This window comes from Barbus barbus (genome assembly GCF_936440315.1).
Source record: "Barbus barbus genome assembly, chromosome: 1".
In the NCBI taxonomy this organism is placed as follows: domain Eukaryota; kingdom Metazoa; phylum Chordata; class Actinopteri; order Cypriniformes; family Cyprinidae; genus Barbus; species Barbus barbus.
In genome coordinates this window covers 11,274,170-11,297,173 of record NC_136729.1, presented here as the reverse complement: position 1 = coordinate 11,297,173, position 23,004 = coordinate 11,274,170, and the positions used below count along the sequence as shown (strand labels likewise).

Genomic DNA, 23,004 nt, shown 5'->3' with positions numbered 1-23,004 from the left:
GTATGTGTGTATCTGTCTGTCTATCTATCAGTATTTTTGCAAGTCATTTTTGCAATTTGGAGTGAAATAAGACCCCCGGCATGTTCTTGACAGATTTTGTGGGATTCATCCATATATATCCTTGTGTCTGTGTCAATATAGTCACTGTCTGTGCATGCCCATATACGACCAAAATGTTTGAACTCGTGCAGGACGCACACATGGTATGGTATGGATGTTTGTGTGTATGTGTGTGTGTAAGCAACTATCTTGCACTATGTGCCAGTGTGATGGAACCTAATGGCAGTGTGTCAGTGTGTGACGTTGAGTGGTAATCCCGGGTCTCTGTGACGTGGATCACCTCCTTTCCTAGCTGCTCGTCAACAGATGGAAACTCGAGGATTAGCACTATAAGAGCGACAGCTGACAGAGCGAGCCAAGACAACCTCATCCAGCAGAAGAACAACTCGCAGAAAGAGACAGGGGATATATGTGAACAAAACTACATTGATTCCAGGCCATCTAGAGGGGAAAACAAATCAATCTGACTACAGAGACTGCCAAACATTCGTTGAAGAAGTTTGAGAGCAGAACGCCAGGCAGAATCCAAACATTACTCTTGAGTGTTTCCTATTAGATTCCATTTTTTCTTTGGAGATCATCTGAATAGTTGAGGCATGACTGTTATCAAGGTCAAACAGTGAGTATCTTTGAACATGTTATTGTCTTGTTCATTCAGTAATTGGTAAGCTAATTAAAGCTTCTTTAATCGTTTTTAAAGGGGTCATATGATGCAATTTCAAGTTTTCCTTTCTCTTTGGAGTGTTACAAGTTGTTCTTGCATAGATGAGATTCCTAAAGTTGCAAAAACTAAAGTCTCAAACCCAAAGAAATATTCTTTATAAAAGTTAAGACTCGTCCATTCAAACACGCCCCCACATGTCTATGTCACGATGTGGAAATATTTGCGTAATGCCGCCCAAATGTTCACGCAAAGAAAGAATGCGTGGTTTCAGTAACCGCAGTAGTGTTGATGCAGCCATTTCCGGGAGACACTGTGTTTCAATGCCAAAGCAAAAGCACTTTATTTGGCCTTCCGAAAGTAGATGCATTTAGGAATCATTGGATAAGATTTGAACAGCAGCACAACCCAAATGTTCGAATTTGAGCAACTCATTTTATGAACGACAGTTTCGTGAACCTAGTATAGTACAAGGCTGGCTATGCATGAAAGCTATTTCAAAAAAAAAAAAAAAAAGGGTAAATTCTGACTTTGCTATGACAATCTGGCGCTTCTGAATCAGTGACTGTAAGTATGTTTTTTGTTATTAAAGTATTTGCTATTGACTGTTCAAATGTGGAGTTTTGCGCGTAACGCGTCGTGTATCTGTGAGGGGAGCAAGGTCACATCACAGCGGAGTGTACAGCCCGTCAGAAATCGTCTTAACCGCGGCTTGTGTGCAAATACATTCAGGCATCATCACTGTCTGTCAAGCTACTCTGTTCCCCTCTCGGGCTTGAATTGATAAAACTAACTTGACAGCTGAAGCTCACGATTATGGAAAGGGGCGTTACATTTCCGACGCGCACTTGTGGTGTTCGGCCAATCACAACGCACTGTCAGCTGGCCAATCAGAGCAGACTGCACTTGTCAGAAGGAGGGGCTTTGTAGAAAATGATGCGTTTGAGAGAGGCGATGCATAGAGGACCTACAATAATGTACAGTATTTGAAAAATGTGTTTTTTGAACATTAAAGCATGTCAACATATTCTGTTACACCAAATACACACAATAATGACCTTTAAAAAAGCATCATATGACCCCTTTAACAGCCAACCCTTAATTATAAGGTGTAGAAAAGTTTCGAACAATAGAATACAGTGTCATTTATCAGTGGTTATTGTGATTTGGTTTGGTTTTTAAGTTTAACAGAAGAACAATTTTACCTTAGTTGTCTTTACTAGTAGTTTTTGGTTGTTCAAAATATCACTGTTGGTTAACTTTTATAGTTTACCTCATATGTTCTGTAATGTTGAGGTGAGATGAACTGGAAATGTTTGACCAAGTACACTCTGGCAATCTGAAAATCCCCACACAAGGACAACAGATTGTCTGGTCATGTGAGGTTTTGATGTGCGGCACACACTGCTGTTGTCTGCTGACTCAGTGCCAGTTTTGTTTGTGGCAGCAGCAGGTTTGACAGAAGGTGTGACCTCGTTTACAAACCGCAGTGTGACTCGGCATGTCTGCAGGTCAGGATGGGGGTGATACGCAAGCAGGTGTAGCTGTGACAACAACATGGTTATTTCTGTTCGGATCCAGATTATGATTATCGATAAGACCATTGAGGTGTGTGTGTGGGTGTTTCTGATTGGTGAGTGGTTGCTTGCGTAGTGGAAGCATGTTTCATGTCTTATTTCTTTTTTTGTATCTTTATAGAGTCCCCACCGTCCCAGTGAAGAACTTAAATGGATCCAGTCCTGTCCATCCAGCTTTGGCAGGTGAGAAACAATATGCAAATAAGTTATAAATAGTGACTGTGATGATTAAATATAGTATAATTTGGGATAATTTTACAACTGAAGACAGTGAACCTAAAAATAAATGGATACAAAACGGATTGAAATTGTCTCTTCTTATTGGATAGGTATCACTGGGATTCTAATGAGCGCCGCTGGACTCCCGGTCTGCTTGACCCGCCCACCCAAACTTGTGCTCCACCCCCCACCTGTCAGCAAGAGTGACATCAAACCTGTGCCAGGCCTCGGCCACTGCTGCCGGAAAACAACAAAGAAGCAGGCCCGCAAAGGCAAGGAGCAAAGACAGTTTAATGCAAATTACAATTACCTTAAAAAAATGAACATATATATATATATATATATATATATATATATATATATATATATATTTCAAAACACAATAAAAGCATTGTATTAATATTGTGAAATATTATTAATAATTACTTAATTATTATTATTATTATTATTTAATATTATTAATAATAATGAAGTGAAATAAAATTTCACACTATTACTGTTTTTACTGTATTTGTAATCAAATAAGTGCAGTCTTAGTAAGCATAAGAGATGTCTTTCAAAAGCATTAATAATCTTTATTCCAAACTTTAGACCAGTAGTGTATGTATAAACAATATCTATATATTTATATTTTATATATCATGTCACATCTTTGTGATTATTTCTCTAAATCCGTATTTTATTTCACTTTTTCTGTCATTTGAGCAGGTAGAACTTCAGAAGAAGTTGTTAGAAGATATCTCCAGAAAGTCCGCAACCCACCTGAGGAGGTAAATATACATGTTTCATATTTTTCTTATTTTAATTATTTTTCATTAGATTCAATTATTTTTTTTCTTTCTCTCTTTTTCTCTATTAATTTGATGTTTTTTTAGGATTGTACTATCTGTATGGAGTCTCTCTGTGGCCCATCTGGCTATAAAGGCCCAGGTGTCGGTGGCATTTCTCGAGCAGAGTCAGTGGGTCGTCTGTCTCAGTGTGGGCATCAGTACCACCTGCAGTGCCTGGTGGCCATGTACAACAATGGCAACAAAGACGGCAGCCTTCAGTGTCCCACCTGCAAGACCATCTACGGTGTTAAAACTGGCAACCAGCCACCAGGAAAGATGGAATACCACGTCATTCCTCACTCCCTTCCTGGACACCCTGACTGCAAAACCATCCGGATTATCTACAACATACCCCCTGGCATTCAAGTAAGACTCTTAATTTAGAGCTTGTTTAAAACCACTGCGCTGCCCAGAGCATTCATTCACATTGGCATTTGTGCCACCTACATTACATGTTGAGTTGCTGCAGTGTTATGTAATGGCATTCATACATTATATAACCATAATGTAGGTCTAAACAGCTCTGTCTACGATTGTTTTAGGGTCCAGAGCATCCCAACCCCGGGAAGCCCTTCACAGCCCGTGGATTTCCAAGACACTGCTACCTCCCTGACAGTGAGAAAGGCCGCCTGGTGAGTCTCCAGACATTGGCAAACACAATCTCGTTCATCCTCTAATAGGGTTACTGAGTGTCCTTCAAAATCTTACTTTTAGTTAGTTTTATCAGAGTTGTTCGCAAGGTTGTAAAAAGACTATATAGTATATGAATAGTTCACCAAAAAATAAAAATTCTGTCGAGCTGTATGCATTTCTTTCTTCTATTAAACACAAAAATGTTGGTAACCAAACAGTTGCCGGTAGCCATTGACTTCCATAGTATTTTTTCTCCTTGATATGGAGGTCAGTGGCTACCAGAAACTGGTTTGGTTACCCATATTCTTCAAAATATCCTCTTTTATGTTCAACAAAAAAAAGAAATTCATGCAGGTTTGGAACATCATAAGCGTATGTAAATGATGACAAAATATAAATTTTTGGGTGATGTATCCCATTATATATCGTAGATTGCATAAGAAAAGTGTTCATACTTTCAAAAGTCTTAAATTTAGGGATGGAAAAATAGGAATCGCAATATGGCTTAATGTGTTATTAAACTTCAAAGGCAATGATTGAATTAAACAGAAATGAAATACAAGTATAAAATATAATCTCTCTCTCTATATATAATTTATAATCTTGACTCCTGGGGCTGAAATGGGGCTTTTTGACGGTTTCTTTTTTTTTTTTTTTTTTTTTTTTTACACATTCCAACTTTAACATTTGAGGTTCTTCAGCTTTTATTCTAAACAATTCCTGCTCTGATAGGTGTTGAAGCTGTTGCTGGTCGCTTGGGACCGCCGGCTGATCTTCTCAGTGGGCACATCCAGCACCACGGGCGAGACGGATACAGTCATTTGGAACGAGGTGCATCACAAGACCGAGTTTGGGTCCAACCTGACCGGCCACGGTTACCCTGACTCTGGTCACCTTGACAACGTCTTGGAAGAGCTGAGGGCGCAAGGCATCACTGAGGAAGAGTGTCTGAGGGACTGAAAATTCAAGTCGGACGACAAAGACTGAATGTTATTTTGTGTTGGTGTTGCCAAATCTGAATTCAATTCCCAGCTCTTGTTTCTCAGAATACCTGAGACACTTTCGAAATGAAAAAAATACAAAGTTTAAAGGTTTAGAAGTCATCATTGCTCCTTTTTTTCAGTGATATTAGCCCTCCTACTGCTAAAGAAATTGTACGAGCCTGTCAGAAGTGGGACGGCCAGCTGCAAGAGCTGTCATTTACAAACAACATTGCACTGTGCGTGATATTGTGGTGGAGGCGTTGTCTTTTTGAAAATTCCTGTTAGCGTCCTCCCCACAGAAACTAGATTTGGTACGGTGCAATTTTGCGGCTAGTGGGCTGCAGACATGGACGAAAAACCGAACTGCCGGTGTATTGTCAACCATTTAATGTATTGTAGTTCTGTGAAGGGTTCGCAAAACAAAGGTACTTCTGTGCATGTAGTTGTATCATTCGGCACAGAGGCGATTACGTCTCGGTGTAACCGAGGCCGCCACTTGTTGCCAACTTTGAAGCTCCAGTTGCAGTTTTAGATGCTGGAACGTGAATGTTTACTGCCTCATAGTGGCACTTGTTAACATATACATTCCAGTAATAACCACGGTATTTATTTGACGACATAGTTTTCGAAATGTTTGCAGTATTTACATTAACCACTTATATTTGTACTTATTTTATTGTATCTTACATTATTTTATAATGTCAAAACGAGAAACCTGCATTGTCATTGATTTTGGGATGGAAACCAATCTCTGTCCAGGGATGAAAGAGACATTCAGTGTAAACTGCTTTGTTGATCAGTATTAAAGAAATGTTGAGCCAAGATGAGATTGGAGGCCAACGGATGGACAATGCACAAATTTAGTGAAAACTCATTTCTTTGTGATTGGATTTGCTGTCGGAGAGTGAAGAATTACAAACCGGGCCTGTGCGCAAACTGAGCCAAGCTCAATTATAGTGTTTTTTTGTTTTTTTTTATCACCAGTTTAGGAACAATCAAGGTTTAGATTCTCCAAAGTTGAAGGTTTGGGCCTTTTAAATGGTCATGAAGAGCAACTAACCTACCCTGTTAAGTCCGTTGAAGTTGTATCCTGTGGACAAACTATCTCCGGTTGCCTTTCTGGTCGGTTTTCGGTAGGTCTGTGGTGGACCTGTTTACAAAGCTTTTGAAGAAAAGACTGCATGTATGTACATGCAAATGTGTAAACTTACATTTATTGTTGATGTGCTGTATGTATGTGTTTTATGTACACAATTATTTTCCCCCTGCATCCAGAAGCATGTTGTGGAAGTAAATGAGTATTTCTTTTTGTTGTATCATTTTTTATAATATACTTTTAATTGATTTAACTTTTTCTTATAAGCTATTAGGTTTTTTTCCACTGTGAAGTTTTTAATTCCTTTTATTGCACTTGTATGATTTGATTTATTGTCCAGCCAAGTTCCTCATGATAGTTGCTATGGAGACAACAGTGAAAATGGCACCGCTGCCAGGATGAAAACTGTGAATTCAGAGAACGGAGCTAGGAGAACTAACCCAGCAGGCACCGGACGTCAATATGACGTCAGATTGACGTTGGACCCCAACGTCGGAGAGACGTTGTATTTTGGTTGAAAGTGAAAATCGGGTTGACGTCAGAACCCAACGTCAGATTGACGTCAGAACCCAACGTCAGATTGACGTCGGAACCCAACGTCAGATTGACGTCGGAACCCAACGTCGGAGAGACGTTGTATTTTGGTTGAAAGTGAAAATCGGGTTGACGTCAGAACCCAACGTCAGATTGACGTCAGAACCCAACGTCGGAGAGACGTTGTATTTTGGTTGAAAGTGAAAATCGGGTTGACGTCAGAACCCAACGTCAAATTGACGTCAGAACCCAACGTCAGATTGACGTCAGAACCCAACGTCAGATTGACGTCGGAACCCAACGTCAGATTGATGTCAATCTCCAACGTTGGACAGACGTTGTATTTTGGTTGAAAGTGAAAATCGGGTTGACGTCAGAACCCAACGTCAGATTGACGTCAGAACCCAACGTCGGAGAGACGTTGTATTTTGGTTGAAAGTGAAAATCGGGTTGACGTCAGAACCCAACGTCAAATTGACGTCGGAACCCAACGTCAGATTGACGTCGGAACCCAACGTCAGATTGACGTCAATCTCCGACGTTGGACAGACGTTGCATTTTGGTTGAAAATGAAAATCGGGTTGACGTCAGAACCCAACGTCAGATTGACGTCAATCTCCGACGTTGGACAGACGTTGCATTTTGGTTGAAAATGAAAATCGGGTTGACGTCACAACCCAACGTCAGAATGATGTCAGAACCCAACGTCAGATTGACGTCAATCTCCAACGTTGGACAGACGTTGTATTTTGGTTGAAAATGAAAATCGGGTTGACGTCAGAACCCAACGTCAGATTGACGTCAATCTCCAACGTTGGACAGACGTTGCATTTTGGTTGAAAATGAAAATCGGGTTGACGTCAGAACCCAACGTCAGGCTGATGTCAGAACCCAACGTCAGATTGACGTCAATCTCCGACGTTGGACAGACGTTGTATTTTGGTTGAAAATGAAAATCGGGTTGACGTCAGAATCCAACGTCAGACTGATGTCAAAACCCAACGTCAATCTCCGACGTTGGACAGACGTTGTATTTTGGTTGAAAATGAAAATCGGGTTGACGTCAGAACCCAACGTCAGATTGATGTCAGAACCCAACGTCAGAACCCAACGTTGGACAGACGTTGTATTTTGGTTGAAAATGAAAATCAGGTTGACGTCAGAACCCAACGTCAGAATGATGTCAGAACCCAACGTCAGATTGACGTCAATCTCCAACGTTGGACAGACGTTGTATTTTGGTTGAAAATGAAAATCGGGTTGACGTCAGAATCCAACGTCAGATTGACGTCAATCTCCAACGTTGGACAGACGTTGCATTTTGGTTGAAAATGAAAATCGGGTTGACGTCAGAACCCAACGTCAGGCTGATGTCAGAACCCAACGTCAGATTGACGTCAATCTCCGACGTTGGACAGACGTTGTATTTTGGTTGAAAATGAAAATTGGGTTGACGTCAGAATCCAACGTCAGACTGATGTCAAAACCCAACGTCAAATTGACGTCAATCTCCGACGTTGGACAGACGTTGTATTTTGGTTGAAAATGAAAATCGGGTTGACGTCAGAACCCAACGTCAGATTGACGTCAGAACCCAACGTTGGACAGACGTTGTATTTTGGTTGAAAATGAAAATCAGGTTGACGTCAGAACCCAACGTCAGATTGACGTCAGAACCCAACGTTGGACAGACGTTGTATTTTGGTTGAAAATGAAAATCAGGTTGACGTCAGAACCCAACGTCAAATTGATGTCAGAACCCAACGTCAGATTGACGTCAGAACCCAACGTTGGACAGATGTTGTATTTTGGGTGAAAATGAAAAATGCAACATCTATCCAACATTAGAGGTTGACGTCAATCTTACATTAAGTTCTGATGTCAACCTGATTTTTGTCAGCCTCCAACAGTGGACAAACACTGCATTACATCCCTATCGAAACTGGCCATTACCACATTTGTTATCAACCTGTGAATACAAAAGGAAGAGGAGTTAAATGTCCAAATAATTAATTATACATAACACATTATGAACCGCTTGTTATAGTTTGTGTTAGGTTTGTCATATCTAATGTAGATGTCACATTGGTTGTACTGTGGTGCTAGATGGAAGATCATGGGCCCACCCAAATTGCTATGCTTTTATCTTCTGAAGACAAAACTGATATTGCGAAACCTAAAACCTTCCTGGTGTTAATGCTAAAAGGCAGTGAGGAAAAATCTCTAATCATTCACTTGGGTCTGTTGTATGTACACAAAAGTGAGAGAACAAACAACTGACTGAGCAAATTATGACTCTTATATGGTACCAAAAGCAATGTTTTGGGATATTTCACAGTATGAGTTCAGTAATATCAGCAGTCTGTCATTATTTTGTAAGTTGGCAATATTAGCACACATTTGCAAACAAGGCTTGACATTAACATAGAATCATCCCGTATTTAAGGCATATGAATGGTATTCCACATTACATCAATATGAGCGTGGTTTGTCCCATTTTTTTATTTACTTCAGTTTTATGTTTTTTGTTTGGCAACCGTTACTGCCAGTCATTTGACCGTTTCTTTATTTTTTTAACAGTGTAAAACTTACTTTATGGATTTTTTACTGACCAATTAAATAAAGTGATATCACTAAACCGTGTACAGAGGAACACTGTCCTTTCACAGATTTTCCTAGATTATTATGATCAAACGCATTCAATAAAGTGCTAAAAGTAAAATACTAGCCTAAACGTTCTACAGAGAAACACTTCTTATTTTACAGCTTATTAAAAAACAAAAAATTATAGTGTTAAAGGATGCTGACAATTGTAAATTAATAAAAGTTTTATTTTGAAAGACAAAATACAAAGTCTCTACATATACTGTACAAAACTGAAAATGCAATCATTCAGTTTTTGAAGTAAAACAGTGCAAATTTGAAAGGAAATACATTTCAACATTTAAAATACTGTACCAATTAACAGAACAGTTTGATGAGAAGTTAATGAGTTGAATTAAATATTCTCAGCACAAGAAATACAAAACATCTACAAGTTTCAAACGACTATTAATTCTAAAGGCTGGATTACACTACATGACTTTTCAAATCTGAACAGATTTTTAAAACACTAGGCATCATACATACAGTCAGGTCCATAAATATTGGGACATCGACACAATTCTAACATTTTTGGCTCTATACACCACCACAATGGATTTCAAATGAAACGAACAAGATGTGCTTTAACTGCAGACTGTCAGCTTTAATTTGAGGGTATTTACATCCAAATCAGGTGAACAGTGTAGGAATTACAACAGTTTGCATATGTGCCTCCCACTTGTTAAGGGACCAAAAGTAATGGGACAATTGGCTTCTCAGCTGTTCCATGGCCAGGTGTGTGTTACTCCCTCACTATCCCAATTACAATGAGCAGATAAAATGTCCAGAGTTAATTTCAAGTGTGCTATTTGCATTTGGAATCTGTTGCTGTCAACTGTCAAGATGAGATCCAAAGAGCTGTCACTATCAGTGAAGCAAGCCATCATTAGGCTGAAAAAAACAAAACAAACCCAGAGAGATAGCAAAAACATTAGGCGTGGCCAAAACAACTGTTTGGAACATTCTTAAAAAGAAGGAATGCACCGGTGAGTTCAGCAACACCAAAAGACCCGGAAGACCACGGAAAACAACTGTGGTGGATGACCAAAGAATTCTTTCCCTGGTGAAGAAAACACCCTTCACAACAGTTGGCCAGATCAAGAACACTCTCCAGGAGGTAGGTGTATGTGTGTCAAAGTCAACAATCAAGAGAAGACTTCACCAGAGTGAATACAGAGGGTTCACCACAAGATGTAAACCATTGGTGAGCCTCAAAAACAGGAAGGCCAGATTAGAGTTTGCCAAACGGCATCGAAAAAAGCCTTCACAGTTCTGGAACAACATCCTATGGACAGATGAGACCAAGATCAACTTGTACCAGAGTGATGGGAAGAGAAGAGTATGGAGAAGGAAAGGAACTGCTCATGATCCGAAGCATACCACCTCATCAGTGAAGCATGGTGGTGGTAGTGTCATGGCGTTGGCATGTATGGCTGCCAGTGGAACTGGTTCTCTTGTATTTATTGATGATGTGACTGCTGACAAAAGCAGCAGGATGAATTCTGAAGTGTTTCGGGCAATATTATCTGCTCCTATTCAGCCAAATGCTTCAGAACTCACTGGACGGCGCTTCACAGTGCAGATGGACAATGACCCAAAGCATACTGCAAAAGCAACCAAAGAGTTTTTGAAGGGAAAGAAGTGGACTGTTATGCAATGGCCAAGTCAATCACCTGACCTGAATCCGATTGAGCATCCATTTCACTTGCTGAAGACCAAACTGAAGAGAAAATGCCCCAAGAACAAGCAGGAACTGAAGACGGTTGCAGTAGAGGCCTGGCAGAGCACCACCAGGGATGAAACTCAGCGTCTGGTGATGTCTATGCGTTCCAGACTTCAGGGTGTAATTGACTGCAAAGGATTTGCAACCAAGTATTAAAAAGTGAAAGTTTGATTTGATTATTATTCTGTCCCATTACTTTTGGTCCCTTAACAAGTGGGAGGCACATATACAAACTGTTGTAATTCCTACACCGTTCACCTGATTTGGATGCAAATACCCTCAAATTAAAGCTGACAGTCTGCAGTTAAAGCACATCTTGTTCGTTTCATTTGAAATCCATTGTGGTGGTGTATAGAGCCAAAAATGTTAGAATTGTGTTGATGTCCCAATATTTATGGACCTGGCTATATACTGACTTTGTAAATCGTGACAAAGGAAAACTGGGCATCATACACAACATGACCGAGGATCATACACTACCAGACTTTAAAGTTGTTCAGAGCACAACAAACTCACTCAGAAACATGAGCCTTGGAGACGCGTGACAAATGGAAACAATATACGTTCTAAAATCGGCTGAAAATATCAAACATTTTTGATATCCTCCAACTGGATAGAATCTGAGTCTGAAGCTAAAAAACCGGAGTCTGTGACTATCAAATCTGCAGACTGGCTCTGACTTTCGGCAACTAGTGTCAACTTCTCCAGACTGTAAATTGGCGGAAAATCAGGACAAAAAACGTGTAGTGTATTCCAGGCCTAATTATATATGATGCCCAGCTTTCCTTTGTCATTATTTACAAAATCGGTAAGTGTATGATGCCTGGTGATTTAAAAATCTGTTCAGATTTTTAAAAGTCGTGTAGTGTATTCCAGGCTTAAAGGGATACTCCACCCCAAAATGAAAATTGTCATTAATCACTTACCCCCATGTTGTTCCAAGCATGTAAAAGCTTCATTCATCTTCGGAACACAATTTAAGATATTTTGGATGAAACCCGGGAGGCTTCTGTCTGTCCCATTGACTGCCAAGTAAATTACACTGTCAAGGTCCAGAAAAGTATGAAACACATTGTCAGAATATGTTATGTAATGTTATGAAGCGATAAGAATACTTTTTATATAGAAATACAACAAAAATAATGACTTTATTCAACAATTAGGCACCGTAACGTCTCCTCTGCATCAGCACAGCGCCATTTTGGAGATTATGCCCTGGACGCAAAACACATACACTCTTCTGTATCAGCCTTGACACAGGGATGCGCTGTTTGCGTTCAAATCAAAGCATAAATCAACGCAGAAAACGCATCCCTGTGTCGAGGCTGATACAGAAGAGTGTACACATTTTGTGTCCAGGGCATAATCTCCAAAATGGCGCTACGTTGACACAAACAGTATTCTCGTCACTTCATAACATAATGATTGAACCACTGATGGCAGACGGAGTATTCTGGCGATGTGATTCATACTTTTCTGGACCTTGACTGTGTAATGTACTTGGCAGTCAATGGGACATTGACAAGCCTCCCAGTTTTCATCCAAAATATCTTAAATTGTATTCAGAAGACGAACAAAGCTTTTATGGGTTTGGAACGACATGGTGGTAATTGATTAATGACAAAATTTTCATTTTGGGGTGGAGTATCTCTTTAAAACTGTTTCATTATTCAGATGTAAATTTGTGTAAACAAATTTCCTGAAGAGGAATTCTTGAGAAGCAATTGAAAAAATTAGGGTTAGTATCATAATTTTTTTCTTTGAAAAAGATTGTGCAGGGAACTGTACTTAAAGTCGTGACGTATTGTCAAGTATGGTGACCCATACTCGAAATTGGTGCTCTGCGTTTAACCCATCCAAGTGCACACACACAGCAGTGAGTAGTGAACAAATGCACACACACGCACACACACACACCGTGAACACACACCCGGAGCAGTGGGCAGCCATGCTGCGGCGCCCGGGGAGCAATTGGGGGTTCGGTGCCTTGCTCAAGGGCACCTCAGTCGTGGTATTGAGGGTGGAGAGAGCGCTGGACATTCCCTCCCCCCACCTACAATTCCTGCCAGCCGGGGGCTCGAACTCGCAACCTTTCGATTACGAGTCTGACTCTCTAACCATTAGGCCACGACTTCCCCACATCCACGACTTTATTATCCCAATCAGGTTTATAGTGTTTTTATCAATATTCGATTGACCCTTTTGGGCTCCAATATAGCTCTGATAATATATGTGGAAAAAAATTACATTGTATTTTAATCCTGAATACTAGCTACACAAGTGTAATAAAAAGTAAAATCAAAACATACAAATAAAGGTCCATGATTCTGCACCAGAAGTGACAGACACAGTAGATAAAGAGCAGTCCTCCAAATCTGAAGTAATCAGCTGGATCCTTGCTGCATCTGGGGGTTAAATAAATGCAAAAAAAAAAGACAACAGATTTATTGAAAAGTCCTTAAAAAGGAGGATTCCATTTGTGTACCTTTTCTTTAAACAACATTTGACATTATGAGATATTCTGACTAATTTAATTATTTAGCTGTGACCTAATCGTTAGAGAGGCAGACTTGTAGTCTGAAGGTCATGGGTTCGAGTCTCAGTCCTGGCAGGAAACCCACTAGTGTAAACAGGGCTTGAGGTACCCTTGAGCAATTGAGTAATTATAAAGACATTTACATTTAGCAGACGCTTTTATCCAAAGCGGCTTACATTGCATTCAAGTTACAGTTTCTACATTTTATCAGCTCTTGCTTTCCCTGGGAATCGAACCCATGATCTTGGCGTTGCTAGCGCCATGCTCTACTATTTGAGCTACAGGAAATACAAATAAAGAAATGAGTATTCACAACAAATAACTTTTCCCAGATGTAAAAAATGGCAATTAGTACACTAAAAAAAAAAAAATTATATTTTTATCAATTGCTAAAATGCTAATACCTGTATATTTATAACTAATAAAATTATTAATCTGTTTACACTGCTTTTCTATCACACGTCGGTGATGTCTAACAAATGTACTTGAGGAGATCATTAAATTACTCAAGTATCTTCATACTTCATCCACCTTATTCCTAACCGCAGAAGTAAGCCTATGGGCGAGACTTCAAGTTCATTAGCCTTAAATAACAATAACAACATGCAGTAAATAGTAAAACTGTTTGTATTACAAACCAGTGTGTTCATAATTAAGATAATACACTAAAATAATATGGTATGACAAACCAATTTGCAATATCAAGCAGCAAAACGAGCAGTTCTGTACAGCTAAAAAAGTAAAAATATCTGGAAGCAAGACCCATAAAATCTATAAATGGGCCATTTTTATGTGAAGAATAAGGTGAATATGATGTCATCATTTACTCACTTATGTCTTTTCCAACCTGCATAACTGACTTTTTTTTCTGTGGAACACAAAAGAAGATTAAAAAAGACATGAGGGTTAGAAAATGATGAGGGAGTTTTGATTTTGAGTGAGCTAAACTCAAGAATTAAGTTTGAATCAGAGTGGTGCCTTGGTGCAGAGTTTGCCTGCTTTGCCCATGTTCACATATAACGGCACATGATCATTAAAGTATTATGAATACTCACTTTTACAGAAGATCATATGGCAGAAGATTTTCAATCCCAAAACCTCTGGACCATGAGAGGGGAAACACACACACACACACACACACACACACACACACACACACACGAATATTTAATAGGTTTAATAAAACAATAGTAATTGTTGACTTACTGACAGAGACAGACAGGCTTACAAAAAGTTTGGCTAACGTTACTCACCAGCTTTATAAACACTTAGCAGTAAGTTGGATCCGAAAGCATGGTTTACATAGTATTCTTCAGGTGGTTTCATGATCTCTCTGTTGAACACATGTCAGTTGTTCATGTTCCAGAGTGAGACATTTTATTTGACAATAAAATAACAATATTGTTATTTTTACTATTTCATTCTGTTATTAAAAATAAGATCAGCAAAAGGCGGCCTTCAGTACTTAACTCATATTAAGGTCCAGCTCCCGCTATTTATTCTGTCATTCATGTATATGTATCTATTACATGAACCTCCAGAACTTGTAGTACTAACGCTACGCGGATATATTTACATTTCGCGATATAACAACAACAACAACGAGTCACTTTTAATCATGCCCAAGACATCGTCACACAGCCTTATCTGGACAGTATTAAAACATAATAACAAAACACAGAAACAGATTATGTCATCGCGATTATCATATCACTTTAACAGTAACAAAAAAACAATTATAAGAGGTACTTACCTTCTGTGTTTCCATTATGTGTCCATAGCCATTGTGTCTGTGTTCTCAATCGACACCGCATAACTCAAAATCGGTCAAAATAATAACTCATCTGTCAGATATGAGACAATCATGTGAAAGCCATTCCTAGAGCACTGAACGGAGCAGGACTGCAGATAAACAGAGCTGCAGTAACGACTGAGCTCAATATTCAAATCTGAGCGGGAGGAGGCGTGCCCTGCTGTCATTGGTCAGATTCCTGGATGACATTCAGATTAACCAATCACGAACAAAGCAACATAGAGAGACGTCAAACAACTTTGTAACTGTAGAAAAAAATGTTTTAAACAAAAGATAGCAAATATGTATTGATTTTTTTTTTTTTAGGCTGTTACATGTAAGTAATTGGTAAAATTGTGTTTTCACTTATGCTCACAACCAGGGGCAGGCACATCTGTGCCATTCACTATTCACCTATAATTTCCATATGAATTTATAGTTAAAATAGGGTTGGGTTTAGGAGTACAGAGAAGGTGTGTACATGTCTGGCTATACTTGTAAATTACAGTTTCATTCACATGACCAATGATGACCCTTTTGAACTTTAACAAATCCCTTGCCTCAACTGTATAACCACTCTTATGCCTAAATGCAGCTGTGCCTACAACTGTGGCATTTTCTATATCTGACCCTTTGCTGTAAGTGTTACACCACCTGTTGGTTTAGGTTTATTCCTTTGTCCACAGTAACACTTACTAAAAACACTGTCATAATTGCAACATTTGTCTACAGATTACACTGTTGACTGCAGTGGCAATGCTGTTACAGCATTCGTGGTATGGGAAAATGTAAACTAAATGTTGATGTGCGACTAATTCAACAATAATTGAGGCCTATGATAATGAATGTACTCTTATTCATTTCATCACTGTATTGCTTGCAACAGCAAATGACTCCGTGGTTATGCAGTCACCTCACAGCAAGGTGTTTCCATAACGCAGACATGCACATTTGACAAATTGAGGATTCTACATTTTCCATATTTGAATGAATGTTTTCTACAAATTGCATGGAATGTATGCATTCCAGTCCTCTCAGACCCTTTTCTCTATGCTCTTGTTTTTTTCTCATTTCAAATTTCTCAGTAGGTATAGGGTTTCTCTCACACAAATAACAAATGCATACTCTGATCAGATAACATACCAATATTTTTCGATGGCTGTATGACGTGATTGTGAAGTCAACATCTAATGATGTTAGAGTTTGACACTGAGTGAGCATTACCAATATGATGTCTAGGAGACGTTGGGTTTTGGTTGCCATACCTGACGACTGTATATGAGTATTTGACGTCAATATGAACCTGGCTTTAGATGTTGGCTTGATGTTGGATTTTGGTTATTTTTTGCCACAACCTAATACTAACTATAGATCAACGTCAAATTATGTTATAATTTGACGTTGTGTGGACGTTACCATTATGACGTCTAGGCGACGTTGGGTTTTGGTTGCCATACCTGACGACTCTATATCAGTATTTGACGTCAATATGACGTTGGCTTAAGAAGTTGGCTCGACGTTGGATTTTGGTTAGTTAATGCCACAACCTAAAAACAACGTCAAATGATGTTAGAATCTGACGTTGTGTGGACGTTACATTATGACGTCTAGGTGACGTTGGGTTTTGGTTGCCATACCTGATGACTGTATATCAGTATTTGACGTCCATATGACGTTGGCTTGAGACGTTGGCTCGACGTTGGATTTTGGTTAGTTAATGCCACAACCTAAAAACAACTGAAGATCAACATCAAATGATGTTAGAATCTGACGTTGTGTGGACGTTACCATTATGACGTCTAGGCGACGTTGAGTTTTGGATGCCATACCTGACGACTGTATATCAGTATTTGACGTCAATATGACGTTGGCTTAAGACGTTGGCTCGACGTTGGATTTTGGTTAGTTAATGCCACAACCTAAAAACAACTGAAGATCAACGTCAAATGATTTTATAATCTGACGTTGTCTGGACGTTACCATTATGACGTCTAGCCGACGTTGGGTTTTGGTTGCCATACCTGACCACTGTATATCAGTATTTGACGTCAATATGACGTTGGCTTAAGACGTTGGCTCGACGTTGGATTTTGGTTAGTTAATGCCACAACCTAAAAACAACGTCAAATGATGTTAGAATCTGACGTTGTGTGGACGTTACCATTATGACGTCTAGCCGACGTTGGGTTTTGGTTGCCATACCTGACCACTGTATATCAGTATTTGACGTCAATATGACGTTGGCTTTAGACGTTGGCTCGACGTTGGATTTTGGTTAGTTAATGCCACAACCTAAAAACAACGTCAAATGATGTTAGAATCTGACGTTGTGTGGACGTTACCATTATGACGTCTAGGCGACGTTGGGTTTTGGTTGCCATACCTGACCACTGTATATCAGTATTTGACGTCAATATGACGTTGGCTTTAGACGTTGGCTCGACGTTGGATTTTGGTTAGTTAATGCCACAACCTAAAAACAACGTCAAATGATGTTAGAATCTGACGTTGTGTAGACGTTACCATTATGACGTCTAGCCGACGTTGGGTTTTGGTTGCCATACCTGACCACTGTATATCAGTATTTGACGTCAATATGACGTTGGCTTTAGACGTTGGCTCGACGTTGGATTTTGGTTAGTTAATGCCACAACCTAAAAACAACGTCAAATGATGTTAGAATCTGACGTTGTGTGGACGTTATCATTATGACGTCTAGGCGACGTTGGGTTTTGGTTGCCATACCTGACCACTGTATATCAGTATTTGACGTCAATATGACGTTGGCTTTAGACGTTGGCTCGACGTTGGATTTTGGTTAGTTAATGCCACAACCTAAAAACAACGTCAAATGATGTTAGAATCTGACGTTGTGTGGACGTTACCATTATGACGTCTAGCCGACGTTGGGTTTTGGTTGCCATACCTGACCACTGTATATCAGTATTTGACGTCAATATGACGTTGGCTTTAGACGTTGGCTCGACGTTGGATTTTGGTTAGTTAATGCCACAACCTAAAAACAACGTCAAATGATGTTAGAATCTGACATTGTGTGGACGTTACCATTATGACGTCTAGCCGACGTTGGGTTTTGGTTGCCATACCTGACGACTGTATATCAGTATTTGACGTCAATATGACGTTGGCTTAAGACGTTGGCTCGACGTTGGATTTTGGTTAGTTAATGCCACAACCTAAAAACAACGTCAAATGATGTTAGAATCTGACGTTGTGTGGACGTTACCATTATGACGTCTAGCCGACGTTGGGTTTTGGTTGCCATACCTGACGACTGTATATCAGTATTTGACGTCAATATGACGTTGGCTTAAGACGTTGGCTCGACGTTGGATTTTGGTTAGTTAATGCCACAACCTAAAAACAACGTCAAATGATGTTAAAATCTGACGTTGTGTGGACGTTACCATTATGACGTCTAGCCGACGTTGGGTTTTGGTTGCCATACCTGACCACTGTATATCAGTATTTGACGTCAATATGACGTTGGCTTAAGACGTTGGCTCGACGTTGGATTTTGGTTAGTTAATGCCACAACCTAAAAACAACGTCAAATGATGTTAAAATCTGACGTTGTGTGGACGTTACCATTGTGACGTCTAGGCGACGTTGGGTTTTGGTTGCCATAACCGACGACTGTATATCAGTATTTGACGTCAATATGACGTTGGCTTTAGACGTTGGCTCGACGTTGGATTTTGGTTAGTTAATGCCACAACCTAAAAACAACGTCAAATGATGTTAGAATCTGACGTTGTGTGGACGTTACCATTATGACGTCTAGCCGACGTTGGGTTTTGGTTGCCATACCTGACCACTGTATATCAGTATTTGACGTCAATATGACGTTGGCTTTAGACGTTGGCTCGACGTTGGATTTTGGTTAGTTAATGCCACAACCTAAAAACAACGTCAAATGATGTTAGAATCTGACGTTGTGTGGACGTTACCATTATGACGTCTAGGCGACGTTGGGTTTTGGTTGCCATACCTGACCACTGTATATCAGTATTTGACGTCAATATGACGTTGGCTTTAGACGTTGGCTCGACGTTGGATTTTGGTTAGTTAATGCCACAACCTAAAAACAACGTCAAATGATGTTAGAATCTGACGTTGTGTGGACGTTACCATTGTGACGTCTAGACGACGTTGGGTTTTGGTTGCCATAACCGACGACTGTATATCAGTATTTGACGTCAATATGACGTTGGCTTTAGACGTTGGCTCGACGTTGGATTTTGGTTAGTTAATGCCACAACCTAAAAACAACGTCAAATGATGTTAGAATCTGACGTTGTGTGGACGTTACCATTATGACGTCTAGCCGACGTTGGGTTTTGGTTGCCATACCTGACCACTGTATATCAGTATTTGACGTCAATATGACGTTGGCTTTAGACGTTGGCTCGACGTTGGATTTTGGTTAGTTAATGCCACAACCTAAAAACAACGTCAAATGATGTTAGAATCTGACGTTGTGTGGACGTTACCATTATGACGTCTAGGCGACGTTGGGTTTTGGTTGCCATACCTGACCACTGTATATCAGTATTTGACGTCAATATGACGTTGGCTTTAGACGTTGGCTCGACGTTGGATTTTGGTTAGTTAATGCCACAACCTAAAAACAACGTCAAATGATGTTAGAATCTGACGTTGTGTGGACGTTACCATTATGACGTCTAGCCGACGTTGGGTTTTGGTTGCCATACCTGACGACTGTATATCAGTATTTGACGTCAATATGACGTTGGCTTAAGACGTTGGCTCGACGTTGGATTTTGGTTAGTTAATGCCACAACCTAAAAACAACGTCAAATGATGTTAGAATCTGACGTTGTGTGGACGTTACCATTATGACGTCTAGCCGACGTTGGGTTTTGGTTGCCATACCTGACGACTGTATATCAGTATTTGACGTCAATATGACGTTGGCTTAAGACGTTGGCTCGACGTTGGATTTTGGTTAGTTAATGCCACAACCTAAAAACAACGTCAAATGATGTTAAAATCTGACGTTGTGTGGACGTTACATTATGACGTCTAGCCGACGTTGGGTTTTGGTTGCCATACCTGACCACTGTATATCAGTATTTGACGTCAATATGACGTTGGCTTAAGACGTTGGCTCGACGTTGGATTTTGGTTAGTTAATGCCACAACCTAAAAACAACGTCAAATGATGTTAGAATCTGACGTTGTGTGGACGTTACCATTGTGACGTCTAGGCGACGTTGGGTTTTGGTTGCCATAACCGACGACTGTATATCAGTATTTGACGTCAATATGACGTTGGCTTTAGACGTTGGCTCGACGTTGGATTTTGGTTAGTTAATGCCACAACCTAAAAACAACGTCAAATGATGTTAGAATCTGACGTTGTGTGGACGTTACCATTATGACGTCTAGCCGACGTTGGGTTTTGGTTGCCATACCTGACCACTGTATATCAGTATTTGACGTCAATATGACGTTGGCTTTAGACGTTGGCTCGACGTTGGATTTTGGTTAGTTAATGCCACCACCTAAAAACAACGTCAAATGATGTTAGAATCTGACGTTGTGTGGACGTTACCATTATGACGTCTAGGCGACGTTGGGTTTTGGTTGCCATACCTGACCACTGTATATCAGTATTTGACGTCAATATGACGTTGGCTTTAGACGTTGGCTCGACGTTGGATTTTGGTTAGTTAATGCCACAACCTAAAAACAACGTCAAATGATGTTAGAATCTGACGTTGTGTGGACGTTACCATTGTGACGTCTAGACGACGTTGGGTTTTGGTTGCCATAACCGACGACTGTATATCAGTATTTGACGTCAATATGACGTTGGCTTTAGACGTTGGCTCGACGTTGGATTTTGGTTAGTTAATGCCACAACCTTAAAACAACGTCAAATGATGTTAGAATCTGACGTTGTGTGGACGTTACCATTATGACGTCTAGGCGACGTTGGGTTTTGGTTGCCATACCTGACCACTGTATATCAGTATTTGACGTCAATATGACGTTGGCTTTAGACGTTGGCTCGACGTTGGATTTTGGTTAGTTAATGCCACAACCTAAAAACAACGTCAAATGATGTTAGAATCTGACGTTGTGTAGACGTTACCATTATGACGTCTAGCCGACGTTGGGTTTTGGTTGCCATACCTGACCACTGTATATCAGTATTTGACGTCAATATGACGTTGGCTTTAGACGTTGGCTCGACGTTGGATTTTGGTTAGTTAATGCCACAACCTAAAAACAACGTCAAATGATGTTAGAATCTGACGTTGTGTGGACGTTACCATTATGACGTCTAGCCGACGTTGGGTTTTGGTTGCCATACCTGACCACTGTATATCAGTATTTGACGTCAATATGACGTTGGCTTTAGACGTTGGCTCGACGTTGGATTTTGGTTAGTTAATGCCACAACCTAAAAACAACGTCAAATGATGTTAGAATCTGACGTTGTGTGGACGTTACCATTATGACGTCTAGGCGACGTTGGGTTTTGGTTGCCATACCCGACGACTGTATATCAGTATTTGACGTCAATATGACGTTGGCTTTAGACGTTGGCTCGACGTTGGATTTTGGTTAGTTAATGCCACAACCTAAAAACAACGTCAAATGATGTTAGAATCTGACGTTGTGTGGACGTTACCATTATGACGTCTAGGCGACGTTGGGTTTTGGTTGCCATACCCGACGACTGTATATCAGAATTTGACGTCAATATGACGTTGGCTTTAGACGTTGGCTCAACGTTGGATTTTGGTTACTTCCCAACACAACCTGAAAACAACTAAATATCAACGTCAATTGACGTCGGTCTTGGACGTCAAATCAACGTTGTCATTAGACGTTGGCTTGACATTGAATTTTGGTCACCTGACGTCGCGACCTAAATCCAACCTAATATTAACGTCATATGACGTTGTGTGCCTGCTGTTGCTGTATAATATAAAATGTACAAAACAACTCTTGCATATTACATAGCTGCTGGAACACTGAATAAATATTAAAGGCACTCAAAAAAAGGAAATGCTGGTTTGGGTTCTTTTTTTTTTCTCTCTGGTTAAAAATGTGGCCCTTTTTGCTTAGTTTACTTGTGTCAGTCAGGCACTAAATATTTGACTCAGTGGGGGGCGATGTTCAACTAAAATAATCAAAAGAATAGAAAGGATCCACACTTAGTCTATGGCCTATGACTGATAAAAGTACCAATATATAACACAATTTAATGATATCAATTTATTACGCACCATGCTGTAAATATTAAACAACTGTTTTCCATCATTTCACAAAATGTGCCAAAAAAGCATTATTACTTGACAAGGCTCTTGGTAGACAGCCATTTTACTGCAATATTCTCAAAATGGCCCAAAATCAGCACTAGACTCTCAAGTTGGCATCAGGATGGGCTGCTCTCTCTGAATTAAAATTTGATCATGACACAAAATCAACAGAGCATGTGGTCCCCCCTAAGACCAGGGCATTTCCTCTACAGGCAGATGATCCAGCTTGTTAATTAATGCTTTCATGTTATACGTGTTACATAACCTTGAGTCTGTATCAGAACAAATTCAAAGAGCAAAGGGTTTGGTGGTATGAATCTCAAAATATGTATATATGTGTGTGTGTGTGTATATATATCTAATATAATATTTAATCATTTAATCTATCTAGATAGGAT

The 23,004-nt window shown here is 39.8% G+C and overlaps 1 protein-coding gene across 1 annotated transcript; it reads left to right on the top strand.

The window, feature by feature from the left end:
- Positions 1-386: 386 nt before the first annotated feature.
- Positions 387-22,341, top strand: LOC306861182 (E3 ubiquitin-protein ligase DTX4-like). Its single transcript, XM_079403317.1, has 8 exons — positions 387-679; positions 2,420-2,481; positions 2,628-2,789; positions 3,226-3,287; positions 3,393-3,713; positions 3,890-3,979; positions 4,713-6,494; positions 22,254-22,341. Exons 1-7 carry the CDS (start codon positions 657-659, stop codon positions 4,938-4,940), a joined length of 948 nt encoding a protein of 315 aa, XP_079259443.1. The 5' UTR covers positions 387-656; the 3' UTR covers positions 4,941-6,494; positions 22,254-22,341.
- The last annotated feature ends 663 nt before the right edge of the window (positions 22,342-23,004 follow it).

Bases quoted from the DNA above. Each gene is read 5' to 3' on its own strand.
- LOC306861182 (XM_079403317.1), top strand. From the start codon at position 657: ATGACTGTTATCAAGGTCAAACA. The intron at 3,288-3,392 runs GTAAATATACAT...ATGTTTTTTTAG, and splicing joins TCCGCAACCCACCTGAGGAG to GATTGTACTATCTGTATGGA. The intron at 3,714-3,889 runs GTAAGACTCTTA...CGATTGTTTTAG, and splicing joins ACATACCCCCTGGCATTCAA to GGTCCAGAGCATCCCAACCC.